The 11,547-nt window shown below is 48.0% G+C and overlaps 4 protein-coding genes across 4 annotated transcripts; 3 read left to right on the top strand and 1 right to left on the bottom strand.

The window, feature by feature from the left end:
- Positions 1-570: 570 nt before the first annotated feature.
- Positions 571-1,822, top strand: J7337_012307 (uncharacterized protein; the record flags this gene model as incomplete). Its single annotated transcript, XM_044829833.1, is given in 4 exon segments — positions 571-1,216; positions 1,278-1,392; positions 1,440-1,767; positions 1,781-1,822. 4 exon segments carry the CDS (start codon positions 571-573, stop codon positions 1,820-1,822), a joined length of 1,131 nt encoding a protein of 376 aa, XP_044674749.1.
- Positions 1,823-4,827: 3,005 nt separating this feature from the next.
- On the top strand, positions 4,828-6,279 carry J7337_012306 (uncharacterized protein; the record flags this gene model as incomplete). The annotated part of the gene is made up of 3 exons (XM_044829832.1): positions 4,828-5,127; positions 5,174-6,230; positions 6,263-6,279. The coding sequence occupies 3 exons, from the start codon at positions 4,828-4,830 to the stop codon at positions 6,277-6,279; spliced, it is 1,374 nt and encodes a 457-aa protein (XP_044674748.1).
- A 590-nt stretch (positions 6,280-6,869) lies between these two features.
- J7337_012305 (uncharacterized protein) lies at positions 6,870-8,751 on the top strand (the record flags this gene model as incomplete). Its single annotated transcript, XM_044829831.1, has 3 exons — positions 6,870-7,050; positions 7,116-7,536; positions 7,932-8,751. 3 exons carry the CDS (start codon positions 6,870-6,872, stop codon positions 8,749-8,751), a joined length of 1,422 nt encoding a protein of 473 aa, XP_044674747.1.
- Positions 8,752-9,441: 690 nt separating this feature from the next.
- Positions 9,442-10,191, bottom strand: J7337_012304 (uncharacterized protein; the record flags this gene model as incomplete). Its single annotated transcript, XM_044829830.1, has 1 exon — positions 9,442-10,191. The coding sequence occupies one exon, from the start codon at positions 10,189-10,191 to the stop codon at positions 9,442-9,444; it is 750 nt and encodes a 249-aa protein (XP_044674746.1).
- Positions 10,192-11,547: the final 1,356 nt, after the last annotated feature.

Below are 11,547 nucleotides of genomic sequence, written 5' to 3'. Positions count from 1 at the left end.
TTTGGCTATGCTAATAAGGATTTACAGTTTAGCAGGAAATTACCGTATGCAACACGAAAATTGAGCCTCGTTCCACAAACAAGAACGTGACGCGGTCTAAAATGATTGGTGTCACTTGAGCATCAGAATGATGCTGCACAAACAGGCCCTTAATCTCAACAGATCGTCGAATCTGTTCTATACCCGAAATGTCTTACATTCACCGCCAATTCTCAATATTTATGCTTGTATTACCCTGTACTCTGTACTTCAAGGCAAACACATAGCGTAGAGCCAGCCACCAACAATGGATGTCTCAATTTGCCTTATCTTGGCACCAAACAAATTAAGCTCACAACGCGCCCGCCCCGAGCACACGCGTCCGCTTGCATAACTCAAACCCAACCAACATAACTTTAAACCACGAATACACATACTCTAACCATGACGGGAGACAGATCCACCCGCTGATCGATGACGATATCCCAGCCACTAAAAACCGCCTGATTCTCATCTTCATCCCTTTGTACTACACATTTCTTCTTCTCCTCCTTCACCATCTCACACTTATCTTGGCTGTATACGAGCATCATGGCAAGAATTGCAGAGGGCCTGCCTAGGGCTGGCTCGACGACTACTATCACGACAGAGAGGAAGAAGAAGCCCATTGAAACGGAAGCGCTAATGACAGAGGTCCAGATGTTGGCTGGTGCTGATGTCTGGGGTCGTGCAGCATTCGGGAGGTCGTGGCTGCGATCGCTCGTTGGTGCATCGCCTTTGTTCCTCGCGCCAATGGCTTCGATATCAATCTTCATCACGCTGGCCGAATACGAAGGATCCCTCTCCCTCTTCGCAGACGCCGTAAAAGAACACGGCTTCTGGACCATTTGCGCCCAGTACGGTCCTCACATCACCACCAAAGGCATCGCCGCAGTGATCTGCTTCGTCGGAATCCAGGCTCTTCTGTACTGCCTCCTCCCCGGCGAGCAACACCAAGGCCAATTGACTCCAGCGGGCTATCTCCTCAGCTACAAAATCAACGGCCTCTCAGCCTGGATCGCCACGCATCTCCTTTACGCAGCTCTCAGCTGGTTGGAGATTCTGGACCCTGGCTTCATTCCCCGCAATTGGAGTAGCTTGATTGGAGCTATGAACTTAGCTGGGTTCGTTATTTCGGCACTTGCGCTCGTCAAAGCGTACGTAATGCCGACGCACCCTGAAGATAGGAAGTTCAGCGGTGAGATTACACTGTTTTTTGAGTTTTTCGGGTGTAATTAAACGCTAATTTTGTTGAACAGGGTCGTTCCTATACGATTTCTTCATGGGGGTTGAGTTGAACCCGAGGTTGGGGGAGAACTTTGACCTTAAGCTTTTCAGCAATGGCAGGGCTGGGATGATGGTGTGGACCCTGATGTAAGTCTGGCTAATTCGATACGAGAACGGAAACTTACATGATGTAGCGACTTTTCCAACATGGCGTATCAGTACCAGAATCAGGGATATGTCGAACCATCGCTTATCCTTGTCACCGCACTACAGACCATTTACGTGGTAGATTTCTTCGTCAATGAATCATGGTATCTGCGCACAATCGACGTCAAATTCGACCATTACGGCTTCTATCTCAGCTGGGGCTGCTTCTGCTTCTTACCAACAACATACACCATCCAAGGCCAATATTTGGGCCGTTACCCATCATCACCTTCAACACCTTACCTAGCATTCTTCTTCGCCCTCGGAGTAGCAGGCTACATCATCTTCCGCTCCGTCAACCACCAGAAAGAAATCGTACGACGTACAGGCGGAAAATGCACTATCTGGGGTAAACCGGCAGAATGCATAGTCGCATCCTTCAGGACCTCCGACGGTCGGCAGCACAGAAGCCTACTCCTCTGCAGCGGTTGGTGGGGATGGTCTCGGCACGCAAATTACCTGGGCGATCTGATTCTCAGCTTCTGCTCTTGTGCGCTGGTGGGTAGTACGAGGGCTGTGGTGTGGACGTACGCTGTGTGGATGACGGTGTTGCTTGTGCATCGGTGCATACGTGATGAGAAGAGCTGCTCGGTTAAGTATGGTGCTGCGTGGACTGAGTATTGCAGACGTGTGCCTTGGCGATTTATTCCTGGCGTTTGGTAAAATTTTGGACTTAACGGACTTTGATCAAAGGGAGATTTGTGCTACGTTTGGTGTAAGGTTGTGAAACAGCATGGATAGATGGTGTTACTTGTGCTCGGGGCGAAAGCTCAGCCCGGATCTAGACTCGATAGATTTAGAGTTTGTGCAGGTTATGCATATTATACTCGTCAATGAGAGATTTCTTTCTTTCTGTGTACCGAATGTGCTACCAAGTTGTCACTATGCGAGCCGACCACATAGATCGGCTCACTGATGTCCCGTATAGTCACAATCACCGCCTTTTCCTTCCCGTCTGCTGTCTCAGTTTAATTAATATGATGTTGGCCAAAGTTACGGGCCTACGAAGCTCGTCTCAAAGTGCTGAGATACGGAGACAGATAGTGTGGGGAGGGTACATATTAGTCGCGCCTGTCCAATGTTCAAGTCTTTCGCAGCTCGTGCAAGCCGTCTGTGCCATGGAACCACATAATCAAATTGTTCAAGATGTTGCTGACAAAATACGCGACTTCTACAAGCTCCAACAGCCATACCGCGTCTTCTATGATCCTTCAAGCAGTACTCGTCCTCGCCATGGATCTGACTCGACTATTATCGACATCAGCATGCTATCGCAAGTCATATGTGTGGACACCGCACAAAGAACCTGTCTAGTCGAGCCTAACGTGCCGATGGACCGACTTGTCAAAGCCACGATGTCATACCCCCCATAGTGATGGAATTCCCCGGGATCACAGCATATGGGGGCTTTGCAGGGACATCTGGGGTTAGCAGCTTTTTTCGACATGGCTTCTTCAACGAAACGGTCGACTTTGTGGAAATGATCCTTGGAAATGGAGATATAATCCGGGAATCGTGCGAAGAACGCGAAGATCTGTTTTATAGTGCCGCGGGCGCTGCTGGGACTTTAGGTTTGACCACGTTGATACAGGTTCGACTGATCGAAGCGAAGCAATTTGTCAAGACCACGTATCGCAGGGTTAACAGTGTGTCGACTGCTATCTCTACAATGAAACAGTGTTACGATAAAGTGGATGTTGATTATGTCGATGGTATTCACTATCCGAAGGACCATGCTGTTGCTATAACGGGAGAGTTGACCAACGCCAAACCAGATGACCGCCCAGTACGAACTTTCAGTAACGCGGGAGACCCTTGATTCTATCTCCACGTCAAAGAACAAACTGAGTCTCTACCTCCCTCGGCGACAGTCACAGAATACATACCACTTGGCGAATACCTATTCCAATACGACAGAGCTGCTTTTTGGGTTGGTCACCAAGGATACACATACTTCAAAATCGTCCCATTCAACAGATTCTTTCGCTGGCTTCTGGATGACTACTCCCATACCCGGACACTGTATCATGCTCTTCACGCAAGTCGAATCTCGGATAAGTTTGTGGTTCAAGATCTAGCATTACCATACGGCACAGCTGAAGCGTTTATTAACTGGGTGGACTCAGAATTAGGGATATGGCCCCTTTGGCTTTGTCCTCTTAGAGGCTGTCGAACACCTACTTTCCATCCCGTCACAAAAGCTTGTTCGGATACTGGCACAGAGAATAGTATGTCGGAACCGATGCTCAATATTGGGGTTTGGGGCTGGGGGCCTTCAGGCCGAGAAAGTTTCAACACGAAGAATGAGGCTCTGGAGAAGAATGTGATGGAACTTGGTGGTCGCAAATGGCTCTACGCACATACCTACTACACCGAAGAGCAATTTTGGGAATTGTACGATCGGCCGTGGTATGAGAGACTCAGAGAACGCTATTTTGCCACAACGTTGCCAACCGTCCGCGACAAAGTGAAAAAGAGTAGCCTCGATGCGGATGGTAAGGACGGTCAGGGTTGGGAATTCGGGAGGTTATTGAATAAGTGGCCAACCAGTGGAATCTACGGAATGATACTAGCATTTTACTCGGGAGATATCAATCACCATCGTCGAGCGAGATGGAGATATGTGAACCAGTAGTGCACCCGGGGCTGAGTCCATCGCAAGCTGGTTTGTCCAAGTCATCTGTCGTGCGAGGGGAGTTTTCAGCCTGACAGGGATCTTGGTGCTGCACCCAGTTTCGTTGCCGCGAGCACAATACAGGACTCTTAGCTCCGATAGTTCATGACAGAAAAAAATCACCAAAAGGTGAAATATCATCACCCAGGAATGAATCTACTACTCAACATTGACCACGATGTCTGTATTCTATTAATAGTTATGGTATTGATAACAACGTTCTTATCGACGAGGCCACCGAAATGCTCCCCAACTCCAATGCTGACATGCAGATCAGTATTGATCTTGGCAGTGGCGAGGTGCATGAGGGCGTGACAATAAATCAGGCTCTCCAGGCAGCAAGACAGAATCCCAATCTCAGTCTCTTTTCTTTTCATCCCCATCAGTAGGAACTATTTCTAGATCAGACCTACGCATTCATCAAAATGGTTGAAAGACGTTTTCGGTACCTCTCGAGGCTTAACTTCACCGATAGCCCGTTCAAACAGTTCACCATCCCCCAGGACTGGAGAGCATGGGAGGTCGCGTGGCTTTATCGCCTACCCGCCATCATCGACAATGCTCAAATTCCTGCTAGACTGATCGAGAATGGGTGAATCGTCGATAATGTGACTAATTGCCATAAAGCGTGCGGAGGCGAGGAATACATGTTTTCGAATCCCGAAACGCTTTGGAACTGTCTAACCTTGGCGACCGTCGCTATGATGAGTACCAATGGCGGGCCAGATACCATCAGCAACCAGACATTAGAAGAGGTGGATAGAAGATTTAACATTGGCCGACTAGATCAGTTCTGGCAACGTCGCGCATTGTTGAAGTATGTCAAGTGCGCACTTCAGTCATGTTCAGATTCCAAGTTTGGTGGATGTCCTCAGGAACTTTGGGCGTTTCAATGCCAGGCGATCAACTCAACGAACATCAAGGACTTGGGCAGAATTATGGGTGCTGAGTACTGCGATAAAGCCGATCCTGGAATCGATTATGATATTGCAGGACCAGGCGTAAGTTCACATCACTAAGACCGGAAGTTTTGCTAACTACATACAGATAATCGTGGCATATCTGATACAATTCACCATAGTTTTGCTCTTTGCATCTTGCTACAAGATCTCCAAGACCTGGACAAGGAACTTCACGTTGATTTCGCTACTTCCATTCCAAGGACCTGCTGGAGCCGTCGAGACCGCCTTCCGATGGCAGGAAATGGTTTCCCAGAGTAGCTTCGGAGTTACAGTTGCATCGACTCTGGTCGATCTTCAGGAAGCTCAAGCTGTGTTTCTCGGTACCATCTCTATAGCTGCTATCGTCACATTCTCAAGTTCCAGCGGAACGGGACTTGGTAACATCAGTTCGCTACTCTCCTGGTTGACAAACAACCTCACCGTGAGGGGTATGACCTCAGCGGGGATGTATCCTCTACTATTTGTCCAGCTAAATCTCCAAAAGACTCACAATCGTTGGTGGTATACACTTGCTCTTGTGTTTCTTAACTGGGTTCTTGTTGTACTCATTGCTCGGCCCCAGACTGTCGATGAGCCTTCTTTGTTGAAGCATTTTACTGAATCCTCGTCTTTAGAACGCTGCGGAAATCACATCGGACCTAGGACGTTTTGTCAGACGTTTAACAAGCCTGCAGAGGGAGGCTCTAGTTCCCCTACGAATGAAAAGTCGGGACATCTGGATCGAGATGCGAAAAACTTCTTCAAGTTTCACTCCAGGACGCAGGCACCCATGCACGTAATAATGGCTTTCCTGATACTGGACTGGATCCTTGCTATGATCAGGATGTACCTCTTTGAGCGGGGCGACTGGTTATCTGACAAGGCCCATGCTTTGATGGACAACCTGCCTTTGCGTCTCAAGTCGTTTTGTATCCAGAGGTATTTCGTACTCTTCGCAGAAGCCATCTGGATCGCAATGGAAGTCCTTACTATCGTCATGGGCGTCATAGGGGTGAATGAGTTTGCGGCATTTATGCATCTGCTTAGTGGCGGGGAATCAGGCAATGATAGTAAGGTTGCCCTATCCAAATGGGGCTTTGGACAGCTGGTAGCGGTATGTGTATGGGTTCCTGTAATACTCAAGTTTGCTTGTCTTATGGTTGGTAAGTTGACATCAGCCTCTAATCTCGTCCAGTCCGAGCTGATAGCTGACAAATTGAAGACGGAGCTCTACCTGGTTGGAGAAAACGGCTTGGGCAATTTATCGAGATTACGCAGCGCAAAGAAGCCAATCCAGGGGGGAACGATGTTGCTTTGGAAAGTTTGCTTCCGTCCGGACGTACTAAGAGAGGTCAGAGGGATGAAGTAGAAGGGCGTACTCTGACAGCTGGACGGTCTTGGGGCAGAACATATAGTTAGTCTTGGATTCCATGGCACACGCGCAAAACAGGAGACTTCTCGGCATGCAGAAGTTCAATTTCGCCTTGGTTATCCGGCGAAGTCTCATGATAGTGTGCGCGTTGTATGCATCTGCTTTTAAGAGCTTGGTAGGCTTCAGGGGGGTTGTCGAGGAGTTTCCGAACTTACTTGGCCAATCAACTGGTCCATAAAGCCATCCAGACCTGGCGAATTGACTTGAATCCCATCTGAGGGATCTCTCGGGGCGCTATTGATCTTTAGCGTGTAACTACTACCCCAAATGGGACTTTCATACAGAATCACCAGGCCAATTCTAGAAACAATTCCCTCAAATCTTCCCTCGTGCATTTTGCAGCATCTATCTCATTTCGCTACATATCAATATGAACTCGGAAAACCCCGAAAGAACCTACGCGCGATGGCCTCTCCGAGACGTGCCTGGCACGCCCGCGACAGATGTCCTCCTCATAGGGCCTGAAGCAGATGGAATAAATACCGTTTTTGACGATGATTCACGCAAATTAGTTGGTCCGAAGGACTACCGACCTGGAGGAAAATATCATTGTAGGCTCCTGAGGCATTTCATCGTCGATATCACAAACCCTAGCTGGCTCTGACTTTACGTGTAGCTATTGTCAAGCTCCAGATTCGATTTGAAGGCCAGGATGCTAGCGACACGCGTCATGCCCAAGCGACGGGATGGCTAATCATGCCCCATCTCATCGTCACCGCCGCCCACTGCGTTTATGACCATACCTACGACTTCGGCAAAGCCATTCAAGTCTGCGCTTACGTGGGATATAATGGCAAGAACTCTATTGACAAACCTGGTGTTCAATTTCGCCGGGGTCTGAAGGTCGTTATTCTGAAAGACTGGATTATCAGCGACACAAACCGCGGAAGTGATGTTGCCTTCACAAGAGTGGACGAATTCAGCGATGTCGTGCGTATTGCCCAGCAGCCAACTAATGGAATTGTCGAGAAGATGTTTCGAAGCGTGGTTGAGTATCCTTGCGATAAATCCTTGGGTGATGAACGAGGAGCGCAAATGTATGAGATATCCAAAATAACAGATTGCGATCTTTCGAAAACGGCATTTAATTTGCTTGAACACACGATATCTTTTGCAAATTGTGAGGAGTCATCCTTATGAACTGAAATACTCATGGTAGTGACCGGACATATCAGGCCAATCCGGATCCCCTGTCCTCATCAATGGCGAGAGCAAGGCTATCGGCGTCTCTTCATATGGGACTGGAACCAGGAATACAGCAACTGTGTTTCGAGGTAGATTCGGGACGTATCTCAGCGGCATGTCTGCCGTCATGTCCGCTTTGGAACGTGATCCGTCTGGCAGCGAGGATATCAGATACATGATGACTGACGGCCGCGCGGAGGGTAGTCTGATAGAGAAGGCCCGGGAAAGCCTTTTGGGCAATTTTCAGGAAGGTTACCGCCATTGGCCAGAGAGTTGATCATTCAGTGTTACGAACTGGGTCGCTTTTCTTGGGCCAGGTGGGCAGTCCTGTCGCTGCCGTTGCAGGCACCGCACTCGGCGTCCTGAGTAAATTGGGTGCAGGCGCTTCGATCGACATTGGCTCTGTGCATGTCAATTACAGACAGTGTGCTGCACGTGCGATCGTCGCAGAGACTGCTATGCAGACTCTCGTACAGATGGATCCTCACCAGGCGAATAGATTCAAAATATTCGACAAGATAGAGGACCAATTTCCCGAGACGAAGGATGTTGTTCCCAGAGTTGCACAACTCATCACGCCTGGAATTATTGAGTCTGCACTTCGTATCTCGGTCAATGCGCAAGCTGGCTACGAAAATACATCCAGACTCTACCCCACGCTCCCTTCCATCAACGGTTCTCTGAGCGTCGCTGATAAAAGATTTGCTGATGCCTTCACCCGGTACACAAATCAAGGCGATGGCAATGTAATGTCTGAGTTTCTCTCAAGCATCGTTAACACTGGTTTATCTGCTGGTTCTCCCCAGATGGATGACATCACCCGAGTGATGGGCGAGTCTGAATTCAGCGTGACCGACATGTCGACTCATGTTGAGATTCTGTGTCATAGAGCTTTGATTGGCGACACTGCTTTGAAATCTCTCATCGCCATACCCCTCGATCAAATGATGCAGAATGGTCTGTTTGATCACTTTGTTGGTACGGTTGGGAATATTGGGAGAACTGTCATTGCAGTCGCTCCTGTTGTCGTTCAAAATATTTTGAACGATCTCAAGCAGAGCCGGTAAGCTTAAGTTGACAGCAGTGGTAAAAGATGGGAGTCAACGAAATACGGTTCTAAACATAGTGAGTACGTAGCTCACAGAAATCGAGGCATCCTCCAAATATAGATCAGAATCTTTAACAATGCTTTTTATCTCCATTGGTTCCGTTTATATGATCTTGCTCCAAATAGCGCAATGTATTTGCAGATCATCGCAAGACGGTTTCCCATGCATTTCTCTTCTGTAGCTCTTCATCAGCGATCAGCTTTAGACTTTGAGGCCTTCAAATGTCTTACTGGAGTGTTAGAACTGTGTGGGGCTCGAGATATGATTAGTCCGTCTTGCAGATCGACCTTTACTACGGGGAATGATCGGCTGCATTTCTACTTCTCTCCATACTAGGACTAGAGGTGCCTGTTGAGTATTGGTCCTGGAGGTCTAACCGTCATAGTGATCACTTGTCAAGCTCTGAAGGCACCATGGCACGGAAGGATTAGTAAATGCATTCGTATATAAATGTGAGAGAAGCGATTAACAACATCTGTTATGTGACCGTACAATACAGGTGTTCTCCCAAAATGAATACAAATCCGCGACAGAGGACACGCCCTTCCTTTCTTCCATAAGCTATCAATCCTTTCCTAGCTCCCCTGATGCCAGCTCTTCAGGGAAGAGCGGCTACACACGCCCCTCGAGGATCAGTCGGTAGGCTTCTCACTCTTTCTGATCTGAAAGCATGAACAAGCGGTGGATAAGGTAGGGTTGAATGTCTTTGGGGTCGGGAATGGGAGGCCAGATCTGGATCTTGACCTCGGGCGGGATAGTGGTGATTACACTAACGCGCTGGGGGTCGTGTGAAAGGTCTGGAACATTTTCCCACGCAATGGTCCACTTGATGAACCCTTTTTCATAACTGGAAGAAACCAGTCTGATGAAGTTGGGGTTGAAATCAATGTTTACCGAAGCATTCGGCTGCTTGGGGACCTCAGCTGTGATTTCAAGGTTACCCGTGTCCGAGAGATAAAAGTGCTTAGGAGGGCGGATAATTGTGTTGTAGCCTGATTTCTTGTCTGGGTTGCTAGCCAGGGTGATGTCGTCTACGGCAGCCAGAAGAGACGCAGTAAGATCCGTAGTGGGCTTGGCCCAGTCAAGATACTCAATCTTGATCTCAGAAATGCCAAAGGCGGTCTTGATCAGGACCGTCTCGTTGTTGAAATCGTGGATGGGCAGATGGATTGGAAGTTCGAAGTCGAACTCCACCTCCTTCTCGTGGGGGAGCTTGGAAAGGCCACCGCTGTAAGCCAAGACGGCAAACTTGAGTGCGCCCACCCAGATCTCTTGGTCAAAGAAGGGTTTGAGGAAGAATCCGGGTATTTTTCCCTTAGCATTCAGGAGGAGCTTGCCATTGAGTCCCTGGTACTTGGCAGTAAGTTCGCTGAACTTGATGGGGACAAGAGAGGCCATTTTGAGAGATGTTTGGGTTTTCTAAGCTGAGGAAAATTAAGTGTCTGATGGTTGATGATAGATTCCGTTGGTGAGCAGATTTGCAGGTATTTATAATGGGTTTGAGGGCACGGAGCGGCAGACATGTTTCTTGGTGGCTGATAATCTTCAGCTGAAAGTTTTCCTTAAAGGATCATTCCATGTGCTGCAATCACAGTAATATGATGCCATATCCAATATTGTTTGAGAAAGTTTGGATATCACATCCGCATATGGCCTCTTCCCCGGCCCTCATTCTCCAACTCAAGAGGCTCAAGTACGACAGGCCTATGAGCACTCTCTCATTCGTCCTTGGCCTAAGTTTGGAGTTGCGCACGCTTACCAGAAAGGAATATTCTTCACCGAATTAGGCTCATCCAGCTAGCCACGGGCCGCGGAGGGGCCCGAAGCCGACCGTCCAATGTCTTAGTGCCGTACTCAAAAGCGGAATCGATCACCTCGTTCTCGTATCAAATCACATTATTTAGTCAATATCACATATCAGAACGGGATAGTTTTTGTGATAATGCAGCCTCGTGCACTAGAACGGCCCATGCCGTCCTCAGCTCCGCCCGTTTTAGACGTGGCGCATACTTGAACTACCTTATCAGGTTAGTTGATGCAACGCCTACAAACTCCATACCCTTTTGCGACAGTCATGGTTCGTTTATGCACAGGAACTCTATCATATTATAAACTAAGAGCGACGTTATTCATGAATATTGAGACAATTGAGATTTGGCTGAGCTGAAAGTCTTCCTTTGAGCGTGACAAATTTTGATCGCTGACTTGCCTACCTGTGGAGCTTTCTATCACATCAGCGCTACGGCTCGTGAGTGGCTGTATTCTTTCTCGGCAGTTATGTAGCCGCCGTCCTCTATTGTCTTCCGTTCCCTTCTCATCCTACGTAAGCGATGCTGTTATTATTGTGAGTTCTGACCTGTCAAAAGGTTAAGAAGCCCGGTAAGAACAGTGAATGGCTAGAGAATTGATCGGAGAGAAAGTCTGTGTGTAATATTGCTGTGTTAGTATCGAAGGCCCAAAAATCCATGGTTTCATGGCTACGAAAAACTCTAACTGTTTTGCAACAACTACATTGATAGCAATTCTAAAATCTTGACCCTCATTGTGAGACAAACTACCGATCAATGGAAAGCAGGAGATGCGAGATGGAATCAATACTGGCTGCTTTCTCTAGTAGACAACTAAGGTTGCTATATCGCACCGTATGAGTTGATGGTTCATTCTTCTTTCAGGGCAGTCTCTGCCTAGTCTAGCATTCTTTGATAAACTGTAGGCTACCAATCGCCGAATATAAATGCCACAATTGGCTTTGTG

Source organism: Fusarium musae, chromosome 10, assembly GCF_019915245.1.
Source record: "Fusarium musae strain F31 chromosome 10, whole genome shotgun sequence".
NCBI classification, from domain to species: Eukaryota; Fungi; Ascomycota; class Sordariomycetes; order Hypocreales; family Nectriaceae; genus Fusarium; species Fusarium musae.
The sequence above is the reverse complement of the archived record's forward strand: the minus strand, read 5'-3'. Positions and strand labels throughout refer to the sequence as shown.